At 39.2% G+C, this 18,229-nt stretch overlaps 1 protein-coding gene across 1 annotated transcript in view; it reads right to left on the bottom strand.

Moving 5' to 3' along the window:
- Positions 1-18,229, bottom strand: part of gdap2 (ganglioside induced differentiation associated protein 2) — a 29,446-nt gene that overhangs the window by 10,777 nt on the left and 440 nt on the right. Inside the window, exons 2-11 of the mRNA XM_062402653.1 lie at positions 17,238-17,461; positions 12,926-13,065; positions 12,524-12,677; positions 11,886-11,974; positions 11,255-11,331; positions 10,570-10,729; positions 6,717-6,867; positions 6,035-6,111; positions 4,283-4,359; positions 3,439-3,578 (exon numbers count right to left, since the gene is read on the bottom strand). Coding sequence (XP_062258637.1) covers positions 3,439-3,578; positions 4,283-4,359; positions 6,035-6,111; positions 6,717-6,867; positions 10,570-10,729; positions 11,255-11,331; positions 11,886-11,974; positions 12,524-12,677; positions 12,926-13,065; positions 17,238-17,416 — 1,244 coding nt within the window. The 5' untranslated portion in view covers positions 17,417-17,461. The remainder of the gene's footprint in view (positions 1-3,438; positions 3,579-4,282; positions 4,360-6,034; positions 6,112-6,716; positions 6,868-10,569; positions 10,730-11,254; positions 11,332-11,885; positions 11,975-12,523; positions 12,678-12,925; positions 13,066-17,237; positions 17,462-18,229) is intronic.

Genomic DNA, 18,229 nt, shown 5'->3' with positions numbered 1-18,229 from the left:
AATCGACCCACTTAGCCACAAAGTCTTAGAAACTTGTTTGTGTTCATGTTTGGCTTAGTACTGCTGGTGGTTTGTCTGGAGCCACAATGCATCTGCAGGCAATCAATAGCTTGATGGGTTGAACTAGCTGTACACGTCAGGCTTGGGTTAGTGCTTCCATTGCCTGCACAGATCAACAGTGCTACGCCAAGTAAAAAGCACAATGACCGCTTAATAAGTGAAACTGAGAACAAAAAAAGCTTCTCAATTAGTCACACGTTCTGACACAAGAGTTGGACCATGAATAGAAACTGTACGCCTTGAATGACATTAACAGAGGTAGCAGAGGGGAAAGGGTTTCATTCTCAATGGGGGTGTCTGACTCCGCTATAATGATTCTGTACAATTAAGTTTAACACGGATTAAACAAGAAAAGAGGCTCACCAAAACATGTAGAGCCCCAAATCGCAAATAACTACTAGATGGCAACACTTTTTAGAATAGAATAGCACTAAGTCGAGCCCATAGCTCTGCCAAGGCCCAAGAAGTCCCGATAAATTCAATCAAGCTTCACCAAATTGCACAAACTCATAGACATCGGTCGATTAATAATGCCAGATTTTTCCCATCAAGATTAAATAATGATTCTCTGGGACATTGGTGGGAATGTCAATAAAAAAAACACTATCATGCAATGTTCAAGACAGACACAAAAACCTGGATCCACCCAAAGATCCATCCTCTCATCAGGTTTTGTGGAGATGTGTTTGGTAGTTTTTGATTAGTCGTGCTGAAAATCACACAAATCAATCAATTAACAAACAGACGGGGTGTAAACATGCCCTCATTAGTGGAGGTAACAATCAGATGCTGTCATTTTCAAAACAGATGTCCTCAAAAGAAGCCAAAGGGCAAAGTCCAGGTCACAACAATCAGCTCTAAAACATTTATTTCAGCTGTCAAACTGTGTCTAGTCCAACTTGTCATATAAAGTTCAATGAGTCAGATCTAAAACTTTGCAGAGTATATGTGGAACTAAAAACATTACAATAACTTTGGCAGTTTTTAGGTATTTATCACCTTGCAGCGGTCACAATCATCACATGACTCGATGGGGTTTCCCAGTTCCAAGTTGAATGAAGGTTTCTTTATACATATTCTTAATTTGACTGTTTGCATTCTGTGTCCTTTTTGCTATCATAATTCATCACTGTATGTTGTCACAGAGAAGGCAGATGATTTTAACAGCCTTGAGGTGAAATCGAGTTTAAATCAAATTTATTCTGTAAAATAAACAAACATTCGGAAAGTGTTCTTATACATCTCCTCAGGAAATACAACCACAAAATTCTGTCGGAACTTTTGAATTTCGGAGTGAAACTAACTAAATGACCTTTAACAAAAAGATTTGAAAGGTGCGTAATGGCTGCATGGAGTTCCCCACTGACACAGGAAGTTTGTATGGTTGCGATAGCTAGAGATAAGAATCAGATTTTTTTATATACAGTCTAAGGTTATACCTCACTCTTGCATTCTCATCCAAGTAAGCCTAACCTGCGGGTTTGTTTCAAGCAGTTTGATCGTCTGACTGTTTGTGTTTCTTGTCGCACTGGAACGTCTCCTAAAACCTAAGATGTCATTTTTCCATGACTGCACCATTGCTGCAAGCAAAGTACTACAAGAATCATTTCAACCTAATTTTCACATCCTTTTTCACATCACTGCTACTTTAAAAAATGTTTGGTCCTCGGGTTTAAACAAAGCTTAACTGCACTCAGTACTAAAATAAAATAACCATCAAGAGTCGAATGGTAGAACAGCTGAAATATTACTTCAGGTAATAAAAAAGCGCGATGCTGTGTGGAACTGAAAACAACTGGTTTTCATTTGCAGGATGTGGCTCCTATTTAGCTTGAAGAAACTATTCTTCCATGGCGCACTTCATAGCAGGCTGCAGACAAAGAGATGCACTCTTAGGTTATTTTTGCCGGACACAGTGCCTGACTCCATGTGTATTTGAAATGAAAAAGCAGCATACGTGATAACTCCTATACAGAATTCTGAGCAAAACCTGTTATCGCTCATGGTTCTCAAAAAAGAATAGCTGATTTCATTCCAGGTTTGACGTCTGGACTGCATCTGTCTGGTGTTCAGTGACTAAATCCTTCACATGTTGATCTTTAAGAGAGGCAGGTATATCTTTTTATGTGAATGACCGTGGCTCAATCCTGTATTTATTAAGAATCAGATAATTTATGTTTAAATGTGGTTAAGATTTAATTTCAAGTTTTTAAAACTGAGATGCTTGGGCAAATATTCCAATCATTTTTTGGTTGTAGGGACCTTCTCTATATAAATATATCAGGATTTCTGCCACTGAGCTAGTATTCATCAACTTCCACAAAATAATTTAACAATACATTTTCTAAGGGATTCAAATGAACTTCAGAGCAACGACCAAAACTTTCAACCCTCTGATAAGGATGAGTAACAGTCAATACATCACCCGAGAACCAGCTCCAAGTTAAGGTTTCCTGTTCCAAATATGCCTTCAAGATTTTCCAAAAACCCACAATGAAACAAAAGGCGCTTCACAGTTTATTTTGTTTTCCAAAACATCTTAACTCTGTATCCTTGGCGGTGTCACACTGTAGCATGAACAATGTATCTGCACTAGTGACCTTGCAGAAGTCAGCAAAGGCAAGTCTGAGCCAAATGAAGTCTAAACCAGGGTCAAACCAGAGTCAAGCCTCAAAGATGATCACATCCAGCAATAGATGAGGAGGAAAATTTCCACTTTGCGTTTTCACTTTTTTTCAATTACATGCTGCACCTGGCTAGGTTTTAACGTCCCATAACAATAGATACAAAACAATAATAATTACCAGGGACCTGTCAAAAACCGTCAGATGCTCTTTTCAACGTGGAGGAATTTCAAATAAATTTTCCAGAAAAACTCTCACACTCTATCTTTCAAAATTTTGGATGGTAACAACCAGAAATGCAGCTGGCCCGCGGAGTTCACCAAATCATGTTATTGCTCCTGTAAAACCCAGAGCATACAGCACAGAACATTAAAAACGGTGCCCTTGGGTGGGCTGGAGGTTAACCCAATAAGAGCTCCAGAGTTTTCCTCAATCACCGTGTGTGGCAGAGGGATGAGACAAAACGGAAAGAAGAAAGACTAAAACAAGAGAGCAGAGCTAATGTCTGATCTCATTAGCCTTCTATTTAACCTTGGAGTAAATGTACTCAAGTCTTAAGTTTCAGAATGAGGAGTCCAACAAGTGGAAAGTGGAACATTTCTGGTTCAAAATGTTGCACATCAATGAAAGGAAACATATCCCACAATGCATTGGGTGTGAGGTTTATATTATGCTCATTTGACTTAATGATCAATTCAATCCCTGTGATACTGGCTCAGCTTAGCAACAACAGAGTGTAAAATGGCAGACTGACTTGGCATCAACGATGTCGTAGAGGTTTTTGAGGAAGTCGGAGTTGAGGTGGTTGTGCTCGCCAGTTAGCGTGTGGAAGTAAACCATCACGTACTCCTTCACTGTGATGTGGTCCATCACATGGATGAAGTACAGCAGAGCCTGCACACACACACACACACACACACAGACAGAATCAGTGTTCACACACTTCTATAGTCATGGACTCTGCACTTCTCTGTTTATTCTTTTACAGTTTTACACATTTATTTGAATTTCCATTCACTATGACTTGATTTGATAGCAGGTTCAGTTACTTTTTGTCATCCATGTTTCTTTAATACACAAGCTTTGGTTCAAGTATTTGTATTTTTGTAAAAAATAAAATATAACAGATGTAGACAGTAGAAATAAGACAGAAACTGATTTTTTTGTCAACTACTTAGGCAGTGTATAAAATGTATGTACCTGAATTTCTTTCAGTAAATATATCAAGTAAGAAAAGCACATGTTTTCTTTTACTTTGAACATAGTTTGTGTTAAACAACTACTTGCAACACATTGAAACATTAAATTTATACAGATGGATTAGTATGCAGATATAAATCTAAATACAGAACCTATGTTATGTCATATATTTGGATATACAGATGCATAACTTTCACACAGCCACAAATATGTGAATACAGATGGATTTATGAAACCGTACATACAAACACACAGATGCATCTACTGCAACAGAGCAATTTATACACACATCCGAAGACAATCACACCATGTTGGTATTTTAAATAAATATAAAGAGGAAAATGAGTTTAAAGGCACAAAGCTCTGACTGGTTAAAAAAAAAACTTTTACTTTGTTACCTTTTCCAGGTCAATGAGGGTCACTGGGATATTTCGTCCAACGATAACCATGACTGTCCTGCCACACATGTCCACACCTGGAGCCAAAAACAAACGTCAAAACACAGTTTCAGTTTAAACATGGACAAAACCACAGGCAGAAGTATTAGGACTGATGATCAGATAAGTAACCCCAGAGCTTCTCAACAAGCATTCTGTGCTGCCCAAATCTGGGTCAGACTTTCACGTCTTTGAAGTTCTTGTTCATGTGGTTTGACTTTCTGCGGTTCTGTTCTTCTCCTGTTCAGCCGTGGTTCTGCCTATCCTGTCTTAATGCAATACTTTTTTCTTTAATCTCCAGAAATCAATGTATATCTGTTATTTGGTAATGCAAATCCTGAAAGATGCTGCTGGCAGAAGTCAGTAGGAGTCAACTGGTACACAATCACTGGCTACTGCTTCTCAAATTTGAGGATTTGCTGTCGAGTAACAGCAGTTAGATTAATTAATCCACTATTTCTACATGGTGGCTCTGAAACGGGAGCAAATGGGAACATCTTCATCTGCAACATTAGTTCCACTGCAATGAAAAAATGACAAAGGCCATCAATATCACTATTCCAGAATATCAGTAATAGCTGTATGAACTTAACGACCTGCAAACCCTTCACTGAGAGGCAGCCGCTTGGAGCTCATTCTGCCCCTCTAGCACTTGGTGTCCTGCCTCGCCCTGGAAATACAACCTTGTCCCTGCAGATGGTGTGAAAACATCAGCTTGGAAACAGTGATCAGTGGTCAGCTTCGCACTGTGAGAAATTCTTCTGAGGTCCATGTTTTGTTTAAACAATTTTTGGTATTAGTAATCGGTGTCCAATAGTCCCCAGTTACTGTTTTCTATCCCTTACTTATTCTTCTCTCATTTCAGTTCTGTCGAACAACCATAAGAGACGATGCTTAGAATTTTTTACCTCAATCAAGGGGTAAATGTTTTCACACCTGTCTGTTTCTTTGTCAGAAGGATTATGCAAAAACTGCTGACAAGATTTCCACAAAACTCAGCATTTTACCCAGACTCCAAAGATGCATTATTTGTTTAAAATTTTCTGGAAACACAGGAGATATTTCAACCATCATCCTATCTCACATAATATGAAAATATTTTCTGCCCTGTGATGTGGGATCTCGATATAAATATTCAGTTATTTGTTAAGTGAAGACACAGTGTTATATGGTTGCCGTCAAAAAAAGTTCAACTAAGTCCTTCAATAATCATCTAAACACAATTAAATGAGGAAAAATTTATATAGTCACTTTCCTGATACATCAGGTTTATGTTATTGAGTTTCATCCCCAAAATTTGTTTCCAGAACTGAATGAGAAAAGAGTTGAGTCATATGGGTTTAAACCTTTCACTGGTTCGATGAACCAAGTTTTTCAAAGTCATGGAAGTTATAAAACATCATGATAAAGTTCAAGGGTCAGATCACATTTGAGTTGAACTGAATAACAACACTGCCGCCTAGTGGTGATGGCTTTCCACTGCATCTTATAACAGTTGTATCTTAAACAAACATGCACGCAGGCATGCACGCATGCACACGCCCACGCACGCACACACAAACAGTGTGCGTGTTCTCTAATAGTCCTTTTGTTCCTCTATTTTGTTTTATATTTACAACACAGAGGATTCAGCCTAAAAAAATCACTGAAATATAATATTTAACTTCCCTCTGGCCCTCTCACCCACTGTCCACAACACTCACACACACATACCAGTGTGATATAAAGCTTTCAGCGCAGCGACGTCAGACAGATCCTCTGCTCTCGCTCGACACAGCCAGCGATTGTAACTGGTGGAGGGAGACACACACACATGTAATTTTATTCAATCAATAAAACATGCATTTGGATATGCTTGTGAACCACTGCAACTGTTTAGTGTTCAAATAAACTCTGTGTAAAGACATAAAGTCAAAGGTCATCTTGGGACAGTTGTGGGCTTGTGATTAATCAGTGAGAGTTGTGCATTATCTCTGCTAAAGGAATGAACTTTTTACAAATGTATTCAGTAAAATCCTTTTGTATGTCAAATACTATGAACAAAATATTTGTTAAATTCCTCTGGATATTCAAATTTAGCTAAATATTGTTTAAAACATATTCCTTGACAACCTGTAGCGTGATTGTTTTTTTTCTACTCTATGATGCCTTTTTAATTGTGACAAAAAAAAAATTGAATGAACCATGTCTTGACTATAAGTGGTCTATGATATTTATACATCACGTGACACACTCTATTAGCATGTTAATTTGTTGCTAATATTGGTAATGCTACAATTAATCTTGTCAATTAAGCTTGTCTCCACTGAGAACTGGAGCCATGTGCTTCATGGTATAATACTTCACATTCCTGATCGTATGTTCAAAGTTTTTCTGAGTTGGGTCGAACTCTTACTTCCTCTGGTGATGTTTCTGCACGGCTGCCTCTGACATCTGGCCCTGTAGGATCAGCTTCCGCTCTTTGTCCACGTCACCCTCCATCCGGGCGAAAGCATGATTTCCCACCTGACCCAGATCTGACTCTAGATTCTCTTCATCTGAATCATCTACATACACAAAGAAAAAAGTAGATGATGAGCGATTATCTACTATAATTTAATTTACGTGCTTTGATAGACTTAATGGTAATGGTCGCTGTGGCATATGAAAAAAACGCGCATTTGGAAGATACCATAGGGCATATTCAGCTTTACAGTTTATTCACTGATCACAAACATACATGCACATACACAAATAGGACCTAAGAATACTCCTTACAGAATGAACACAGTAAATAATCCTGGATCTGGCTTCATGCTGATTTTCAACATCTTGATTTTCCTCTAATATTTAACTGTATACATTCTTTTTCCAGATCAAAAGTCTGTTAACCACATTTGCCACACACTTGACTGTGAAAGAATGACATTACTTGCATGTGCTTGTGAAAAAACCTGTGATCGAGGTCATATACTCAGGTTCAGGTTCAAGTCTGTTTCCATACTTGTTTTCACTGTGACATGCATGTATCATTATCTGCATGTCCCCGCGTTTTAACTGTGCTTAAATGGGCATGTGTTGTCTGTCATCGTTCATGTGTACATAAGCCTGTTCTTGTCGGGTTTCGCTCGCACGTGGCCTGCTTGCTTTGGATCGACACCCCGAAGCCACATTGTGTCTCTTTGAAACGTCTTGCCAGCTGACACCAGACTGGAGGTCAACGGAGTCAACAGGCTCGACTCAGAAAACCACAAACACTCGCTCACACATGGGCCGGTGTTACTTTCACAATCTTCTTCACCGAAAACTAACATTTAGACAATGTGCAAGCAAAAGCTGAGGTTGGAAAACAATTGGTTATGCAAAATATAGTATATAATATGAGGGCTAATGGCCTGAAAGGAAGTTTTAACTGAAGCTGCTAAGAGTAAAAATATCTGAATTCCTGTTTTTGTTCTTCTTTGTCGATTTACTTTATATGCAAGAAAGCAAATTACTGCACAGTTTAAACTATTCTCATTCCCACTATGGCTGCAGGGTAAGCTACTCAGTTTAACTATAGTGCTTTGTAAAGTGTTGAGGCACGATAAGCCTTGGCATTCGAGTGATCTTAACTGATATATTTTGTATGCAAACATTTCCGTTGCTGCAAATCTGATTCCGATTAGAATTTGAGCACTAGAACTTTCCCATATTTGAAGATACTTAAAGAGACCTACAGACTTACTGTTCTTTAACCAATTGTATGGTACATTAATTCATATATTTGAAATAGTCTTATATGAATTTATTCTGATGCTTTTTTGAATACTTATTTTCTATACAAACTACAAAAGCACCTTGTAACACACACAGTTCTCAGATAAACTGGACTTTCATTAGGAGACAAAAATAAATGTGATGTCCTTAAAAAACCTGTGGAATCAGAACAACCACCTGCCCTGTGTTAGACCGGCTGTCGGTCGACAAATTATGCTCCTTGTATTATGCAGATAACAGTCTGTGGAAAACAAAAGGAATGAATGAGTGAGAATTTGTGTAAGAAAACGTGTGTGAGTGTGAGAAGGCACATGGGAGAACTAAACTAAAAGATGCAGAAAAACTAGTAAAGATGCAGAAAAACTAGTCCACGCCTTTGTTACATCGAGACTGGACTATTGTAATTCATTATTATCAGGCTCCAGCAGGAAGTCGTTAAAGACTCTACAGCTTGTCCAAAATGCCGCAGCACGTGTCCTGACGAGAACAAAGAGAAGAGAGCACATTTCTCCAATATTAGCATCGCTACACTGGCTTCCAGATAAATCTAGAATAGAATTAAAAATTCTCCTCCTCACCTTCAAGGCCCTTAATAATATAGCGCCTTTATACCTTAAAGAGCTGTTAATAAACCCACTAGAGCACTCCGCTCCCAGAATTCAAGCCTACTTGTCGTCCCTAAATTCTCTAAAAGTAGAGTAGGAGCCAGAGCTTTCAGCCATCAAGCCCCTCGGCTGTGGAATAATCTACCACTTTCAGTTCGGGAGGCAGTCACCATCTGTTCGTTTAAGAGTAGGCTCAAAACCTTCCTTTTTGATAAAGCTTATAGTTAGAGCTAATTAGTTTCTAGAACGTTACTTGTTCTATTTTATGACACATGACACACGGAGCTTCTCTTTCCAGCTTCTCCTTCCTCTTCTCCATCCCTATCCCCCTTCCCCGGAATCCCTTTGCTTTATCACCCGCAGATCCAGGGCCTCTGTGGCCGCACCATGGATTACGGTTTGTGGATCGCGCACCGGGGGTCGCGGTGTTGGATCCAGTGTGGCGGATTCTGAGTCATGTGGGCTGATCGTGGTGCTGGTGGCGGACCCTGTGTCGCGTTGGCATTGGGCATGGGCGGTGGACCAGGACCGCGGTGGTGGCTTGTGATGGGTCCTCCTGGTGGGCGGCGGTGGAAGGTGACTGAGGACTGGAGTGGCGTCTGGTCTGGATGGTGGATTGTGGTCTAGATGGTTGCTGAGCATGGACTGTGCTTCATCAATGCTGCTAGAGACTTTGATTATTGATGATGTTCTCCTGCACGTGGCATCTATTGCACTTCTGTCCGTCCTGGGAGAGGGATCCCTCACATGTGGCTCTCTCTGAGGTTTCTACATATTTTTACCCTGTTAAAAGGGTTTTTTGTAGTTTTTCCTTACTCTTGCTGAGGGTTAAGGACAGAGGATGTCACACCCTGTTAAAGCCCTATGAGATGAATTGTAATTTGTGAATATGGGCTATACAAATAAAATTTGATTGACTAAAGGATCCAGGCAGCGAAATGTTCAATTGACAAAATATTCAGCGACACTGCTGGTTGATGTACGTTGACTGAATCACGGAGCAGCAAAGCTTGAACACTGTGTTCATTCAACTCTTTGTCCTGTCATTCGTGCCTCGGTTACTTTTGATGTTTTGGTTTGAAGAGCTGCTGAGTGGTTGATTAATAGACTGACATCAGATGTGTGACTGACCGGCTTTACAAATGGCCGATGTAGTTTGTTGACCTCATGTTCAAGTGGCTAACTGGTGCTTCGATAGATCTTACTGTGAGATGAGCCAAAATAGAAACAGGGAGGAGTAAAATATTAAATTATGCCCCTATGTGTTTATTTGGGGAATTTTACAGTCATAAACATCAACATCAGTTGATCTTTGATTGTATTATTAATGAGACTGATTCCAAATTTAAATATCAGCCACTTGAAAACATCTGATTGGTCGTCTAATAATCAGATTGCTGACATGAAAGTGAATCCTGTTACATTGTGTTCCCTTGCTAATGCTGGGAAACATTTAATCACATCAAACAAACCAGAATGGCATCAGTAGAGTACATACTTCCACCAAGGACCAACACTCTTCTTAGATTCAAACCTCACTCTATGGCTGAGGCTGCACTGTCATTGCTCAGAGTTTCTATCCCCATGCTTTACTATATAGCGGCAGAAGAAACCTGACCACATTTAAATCCCCTAGATTGTTTTGTTATGTGGATTTGCATGAAATTGAATATACTCATAGATATCAGTAGCCTCAAGATGTGTTTTTTTCCCATCAAGATCCATTCATTATTATTTAAATTGGTAAAAATATCTAAAAACGCCCTCACACCATGTCCCATTCTTCCACCAAGTTCGTGGAAATCAATTCAAGTTTTTGTGTAATCCTGCGAAACAACCCAACATACAGGGGTCTGTTTGCTCTACTTGGCTGGAGGTGAAAAGATTTGTGTTGAAGTTTTGTACCTTCAAGGTTGCCCGGCTTCTCTGCAATGCGGATCTGTCTCTCTGGGACAACGGGTTCACCCTCAGAGTTGCCAATGTCAGCTGGGATGAGAGGCAGGCAGGCCATTTCCTCTTTCTCTGAGCGAGGGTAGTACAGAGGCAGTAACTTCCTGAACACCGGCTGAAGGAACAACATTCAAATTAATATTCACACTAATGCTGCAAAGCTGCTACTTGTTTTTTTAGCATATAGACACTATTTTTAACACTTTCCCAAGGGGATGAACTGTCTGAAGGATGCGCAAAAACATTATGACCACCCCGGTCTAATGTGCAGTTTGGCTGTCAAACAGCTCAGGCTCAGTGCGATATAGACTTAACAAGCCATCTTAAGGTCCCTTGTGGTATCTGGCACCAAGACGTTAGCAACAGATCCTTTAAGTTCTATAAGATGGACATGGGGCCGCCTCAGCTAGCACTTGTTCCTGCCCCCTAACCAATGCCCTGTGAGCGGGAAGCACCCGATAAGTCATAACACTTCAAAGGTGTTACATGTCGTTACGTTTTCAACCCTGTTCATTCCATCTACATCACACAGACTATGAGAACAGACTGTTGACATGTGCTGTTTTTACGAGATAATCAATGTTACTCACATCATGTGAGAAGTTAAATGTTTTTGCTCATCGAGGTGAACGATACCGACCTCCTCTGTGTCTGACACGGCGAACACCACTGCATCGATGCGGTTTCCAAAATTCTCCATGAACCTGCGCACTGTTCCTGTCAACACACATTCACACCTGTTAACTGACAAATCATCATATATAATACCCTTAAGGACTGAAGCCAAAAACAACTATAAATGTAAAATACAACACAAATACCAATCACTTGGGATGAAATCTCCATATTGCTGAGGTATAGTGCAGACATAAAGTAGCAGATCAGCACATTAAAGAAGAACTGAGAACAACTAAAAGTGTTTCTTAAATCAGATTATTAGATTTTGATCAATAAAAGCCATCCAGACCCACAGGATGACATATGTGTTATAATTAAATAGATGTCTGTCTGCCTGTATAACTTAAACTGTATAACTTTCATTTTGTGTATATACAGTATAGCCACATGTTGTGTGTCTTTGTGGGACAGAAGATAAGAGGTATATGACTGCATTGTGTCTGTGGGTCCCTGTCTCTTTCTATGTGTTTGGGTGTTCATATGAAAACAGAATCTGTGATGTGTGACATGTTGTGTATGCCTGTGCCTCACACGTGAATAGCTTTGCATGTGTGTTATTTGTACTGAGACTCGTGTGAGTGTATGCGTCTTACTGAACGAGATGTGTGTAGCATCCTCCAGTGGGTAACCTCGTTTGGTCGTGCTCACCACACATATACCGACAGACGCCATTGACTGCTCTCTGTTGAGGCAAGAAAAGAAACCACATTTCACACACCTAACATAAAATGTATACTGCACACCAGTGATTGGTTTGACGGTTTGAAATATGTTTGGCAGTAGATTTGAAAAAAGATTATATCTGTTAAGTTATATTGTTATATTGTATACCTGCTCCTGAGGCTGCATCTTTTTTTTTACCTATAATATGTTGTCATAGTTTTTGGGAAGTCTATTTCTACAATCTCTCTAATGCATTTTGAGTGTTCTTCCATCAAATTCATGTTTATTTAAGCACAAACATTAAATATCATACAAAATTATACCTGAGGGGTCAGATGTATCTAGCTGAAATCTAAAGACTGGTTCATGACTCATGACAGCTTAACTCCATAAGAAATGATTGGATTTGCTTATACAACACAAAGCTTTTATCAGATTGAACACAACATTAGGAACAGTTAGTACTAATACAAGTGTCTAGTACATTTATACTGCATGGTTTTATGATTTACTGATGGGCTGACTGACAAAAAAAGTTGATGGATTTTGTTGATCTGATGGTTCTTACGCGGCCAGCTGCATGATGTTCCTGTAGCAGCTATATAGGGAGCTCTCCGCCGCCGTCCTGTACTTGCTTTTGAACTTTGGTCCCACTGTGTGGATGATGAATCTAGCCGCCAGGTTGAAGCCTTTAGTCAGCTTCGCCTCACCTGTCCGACATCCTGCACGGAAACATACAAACAAATCTGATTTACAAGCTACTATAAAGTTAGCTGCAAAAAATATTTTTTTAAATAAATGCAACTGAGCAGCATGTGTCTGGTTATGTAACACCACCCATATGTCAGCATATGAGTACGCACTCATATGCTGACATTTTTTTCAGTCTGCCTCCAGACGTGAACTCACAGCATCACTGAGCAGTCGAATCAACAATGTTGACAGCTGTACCTTATCTCTCCAGTCCTACCTTTAACTTTGAACAGCTCATCTCGCAGCTCTGGCCCTGCAAGATGATGGATGCTGTCAGACACCGGGTTCTTGTCGTTTAGGGACTCGTTGCTGGTGTTCACAATGGCAGTGCAGTTCAGCAGGGCGATGTCCCCAGTGCTGTCGTGGGAAAAATAAAAGTTGCAACATTAAAATGGTTATATAAGCAGAAATAGACATCTAGTGTGTACAGCCAGGCCAAAAAACAAAGATTTGGGGAAGACTCTATGATGTCTACATAGATTGTACATAAAGATGGTAGATGCATCTCAACTTCCTTCCATTATGCAGAATTGTGGACGAAATATCCCAAATATGAACACTGCCTTTAAATGATGACAGAGTTATGCTTTCAAAGTCAGAGTTTCTACAGAAGTTCAAAGAATCAAGGCCATACTAGCGAGGTCCCAACATGCTTGACCAATAAGTAAGTCTCAGGTGTCAAACATTACATTTTTTACGTTTAGCATAAAATGAATAATTAAGAGCAAACTTACCAGAAACCTACTGGTGTGATAAGAACTACTTAAAATTACTTAAAATTACATAAAACATCTTTGAGAAACTTTGTAGTTTGGTCCACGTCCTATTTACTAACACGGAGGAGGCAGGGTTTCTGACATATTCTGCAGCCAGCCACCAGGGGGCAATTAAGACATGCTGGCTTCACTTTTAGGGAGCAGTCATATCGTCCAACTTAAATTAACACATTTTAATCATATCATTGTGTTTGGTATATTGTTGATAGTATATCTGCATCATATTTTGCCACTGGTGTCAATTCTCAGATAGATTTTTCAATAATTATCTCCATTCAATTTATTCTTGATATATTTAGTATTTACTGTACGGATGATTAGTTGAGCAAACACACATATGCACATATGTATGCAATTAACTTTATACACATTTAGCCAAAACAATGTGTTTACTTTTGTACTGCTTCAGTACAGTCAGTTTGTTTGGAGAGAACAATGAGGAACTACTCGACTGTGTTGAAAGCATTTGGTCACAAGACAGGTTGAGCTTCCAGGAACAAGTTTTTTTTGTTTCTTTCACATCAAACCCTTTTTGGATTATAAAAGATGAGTCACAATCCAAAGCCAACCACTGCAAGAAAATAACTGCATTGAGAAACCGACCTTGTAGACTCTTAGAAGCTGTTTTAATAATAGTGGCATTGTTTGCAGCAAAAATGAAGATATGATTTATGTCGTGACTTCAGCAGCAACAAAATTATCTGAAAGTTTCACTGCAGTAGTTTGGTTATAAAAGGTCATGGAACTTCATACCTTGATAACAAAGTTATCAATGTCAGACTGTTAATTGATGTGATGTGAGTCAAGATACTTTGATTCAAAATTGATTGAAAATTCATACTGTCATTTATTTCTAAGAGCAAAAGTGCAGGTTTATTGATCCGGGTTACAATGTTCATTTGACACTGAATCACATGCAGTGTATTAAAGGAGCTACAGATGCTTTTTTACTTTTTCTTTCCTCTAGTGTGTTACCAGGTTTTTCGTGGAAAGTAAAAAATTCTGAAATCCGTAGTAAAAGGAAGCTCCTCTCCTCCACAGAAAACACTGCTGCTCCAGAAACACCAAATCAATCCAGACTATACTTCAGCACCATTTTGATGTCATTGTCATGCGGCTTGATACCCCAAATTATTCCCCAACTATACATGTGGGAATTGGTTGACCAATCACAAACAAGTGGTTGAGAGCGGGGCCTTAAAAGAGACAGGAGCTAAAATGTGTAGTTTGATTTCTTGAAAGGTTAACGTTAGGCTACAGCGTATGTTACGGCTTTAAACTCAAAAACAGTTTAAAAGGGAAAATATATTTACTATTTACTCATGCAACATTTAACAAGGGTTCACGCAAAGAATTTTTTTTCGATTTCAAGTGGTCACAAGATAAAGAGCACTGCTCGAGGGTCAATTCTTCCTGGTCATGGTCGTGCAGCAGGAATGTGCCTGCTCCTGACGCCTGAGCATTGGAGGGCTGCTCCAACAACAAGGCGCTCACAGAGAAAGTGCCACCATGTCGGGCACCAGACGGTCATGTGCTCCTGCACAAAGAGGATTTATGAAGTGATTTGTACTCTGGACTGAGCTGGGTTAGCACTGGGAGAGACACAGGCAGCATTTGAACTATGAACCCAGAGCTGCTAGTAACACCTGATGAGTTTGTGCTGCTGCTCCTGCATTTTCTAGGATGTCACTCACATCTGATAAAAGTGACAGTGATGACAGGATATTTCCTGAATAGAGAATCGTGTGCAGCCAAATTTCGTGCCGACTCCGCCTTCGACAATTTTCCCCAAAAAAATTGTAGTACTTGTTTTCATCGAAAACATAACTGACACACTACACTTCATGCAATATTTGACATCGACTTAAACCCCTCAACTTTAAATGGGCTAAAACTATTTTTCTAATCGAATTACGGTAGATTTAATGTGGGGGAATTTTTTTTTTTTTTACTCAAGTCCAGTTGTCCTTGACCAAAATGATCAAATAACTACAAACACACTGGGCTCTTCACTATGTAGAAAAAAAAAAATGATTCACATGAATGAATCCCATGAGTTCCCATGAACTTCTATCAAACAAAAACAAAAATCAGATAAACATGAGGAGAAACTCTGATTGCAAACATCTTTCTGCTCAGAAACAACAAAGCAACTGTTCTCAGTCACTTCACAGATAAATTAGAAGTAAGATCGGTGTAAATCAAATTTTCCAAGGTTTCAGATGTTTGATCCACTTGTTCAAAGATCAAATGAATAAAGCAAGTAAATCGTCAGATGATGGACGGTTTAAACAAAACTAGAATTACTGCCTTGCAGTTGAACGTCTCTGCCAACCAGGCAAGCTGCAGTTTAAATCCATGGCAGTACACTCATGATACAAATGTTGTAGAGACTTGGAAAGGTTTTAAGTGTATTTCTTCATACTCAACAAATTACCTTGTTTGACCAGTGAGACCTTGACCACTAAAGTGAGACCTTAACCACTAAAGTTAATCGGTTCATTGCTCAGTCCAAATTAATGTTTGTGCAAAATATCAAAGAAATTCAGTTAGAACAATCTTGAGATATCTCGTTTAAAGGGATAGTTCACTGAAAAATGAAAATTCATCCATTATCTACTCACCACTATGAAGATAGAGGGGTCGGAGAAGTGTTTGAGTCACAGTTTCGGAGTCTCAGGGGTAAACAGCATTTCAGCCCAGGCGACCGCCTCTTCAGACGTAATAAAATAATAGAAAAAACATAACATGTCTCCATACTGCTCGTGTGGTTCCATCCAAGGCTATCAGAGGAAATTGAGGCTAAAAACACGCCGTAGTGATGATGTTTCCAGTCGAATATGAATGTCGGGTCTTGCAGACATTTGGATGACACTGCACAAACAGTTTTGAGGCACGTTATATTTTTTCTGTTGTTTAATTACGTCTGAAGAAGGACTCACCATTGGCTTCAATTGCGTTGGATTCGGTTGCAATGAAGTTTACCCCTGAGACTCCAGAGGTGTTCTGTGGACTCATATCCTTTAAAATGTGATTGCCTTCGGCTTAAACTGCGGTGGCACGGCGGCATTAAAAGCCAAAATATCAGCATGTGGACACCAATGCAACAGAACAATTTGAATGATTTATAATTAGAAAGTTGGAATAATTATGGTAACAAAGTTAAATACTGGGCAAACGTCTGAAATAGCACAGACACATCTACAAAAAGTCAAGATAAAAAAGCTAGTTCTGAGTAACAGACAATCTGTGGCAATCATTAGGCATTCAAATAAAAACATACTTTGATAGATTATATCATTTATAAAATACGGAAAACACCACCTAAGTTTTTCTAAATAAAAAGGCAAAGGACAAGCAATTTTTCTCAAAGATGGTTTCTGTCATGTAAGGTAGTTGTTATTGTTTTACGTTTTACAGTAAAACATCTGAGACTGACTTTTGATTGGTCGGGTGTTTATCGACAGAACATAGATAACACGGCTGCTCAACTTGATCAAAACTGTGCCCATCCATTTCCTAGATATTTTAACTTCATGTTTGTGCATAAGTAGGAAGCGGAGTCGTGTGATCCATCTTTATTTTGTGTCAAAACAATGCACCTCAAGTTTAGGTTTGTTTAAATTTTGTATATCCATTCAAAAGAGAATATAATCGTCCATTTAAAACGGACGCAGGGAATCTGAGCTACTGAGCATCTGCAGGGGACTTTAACCCAGCAGCAACAAAGTGCAAAATGTTGGCGTGACTCACAAGAGGATGATCTTGCGGTTGATGTCTGGTCTGCAGGGGAAGGGAGAGGGGAAGGCCTGCTGACTGAGCCGACTGTCGCTCTGATCCTGCGGCTCCTCACCATCCTCACCCAGCTGCTGCTGCCACGTGGGGAGAGTCTGGATATCTACAAACTGAGAGCGAGCACCCAGAGGATCCATCCCCTCTGGAGAAACAGGATGGCACCAGATCTCTGAGCAGCTTCACTGCAAGAAGGGTTCAAGAGAGGAATTCTAATTATTCAGTAACATAAGAGATGATTGTATGATAAACAATTGAAAAAGTAGTTAGTAGAGGTGACTAGGTCATTTGATTCATAATCATTCAAATCATTGATGAAGCTAAAAACTTTTTTAGCTTGATGAAGCTAAACCCTGCTCTTCGATTTGGTAGAATGGATGACCATGATGTTTGCTATTATAGTGCTCAAACATTTTGCTTGATTGTCTCTACTAGAAATACCTGAAGGTGATGTCAGATTCTAATCTGGGGATTTTAGTATCCACATCAAAACATAAAATATAACTTATTCGTCACACTAAAGCTTTTCACCTGAGAAGATCTGCTATCATGCTGTGTTTAACTTCACTGTTCTTCAAAGCTCTTCTAGCTGGAACAATTTGAGGATTTACAGTTTTTTGTCAGTCATGTTTTGGTATAACAGACCACACACTGAAAAAAAGTAATATCCTGAATTCTTTATTTATTGATTACCCATTTAGCAAGCAAAATAAGTCAAATATTGTAAAATGAATGGTACCTTCCTCTATTTTACATATTTGTAAAGTGAACATCTTCCTGGCTGGTACTGAAAGCAACACTGAATAAACATTAAACAGTTTATTAGAATTTTTTTTTTAATTTTTGCTTAATGATAACCAAGGATGAATAATGATATATTTATAATTGTGTGGATGATACAAGGCTCCAAAACAGCCAAATGTCATAAAAAAATATCGAGGGATTAACCGCAG

Source organism: Platichthys flesus, chromosome 13 (assembly GCF_949316205.1).
Source record: "Platichthys flesus chromosome 13, fPlaFle2.1, whole genome shotgun sequence".
Classification (NCBI taxonomy): domain Eukaryota; kingdom Metazoa; phylum Chordata; class Actinopteri; order Pleuronectiformes; family Pleuronectidae; genus Platichthys; species Platichthys flesus.
This window is presented reverse-complemented; position numbering and strand designations above follow the sequence as displayed.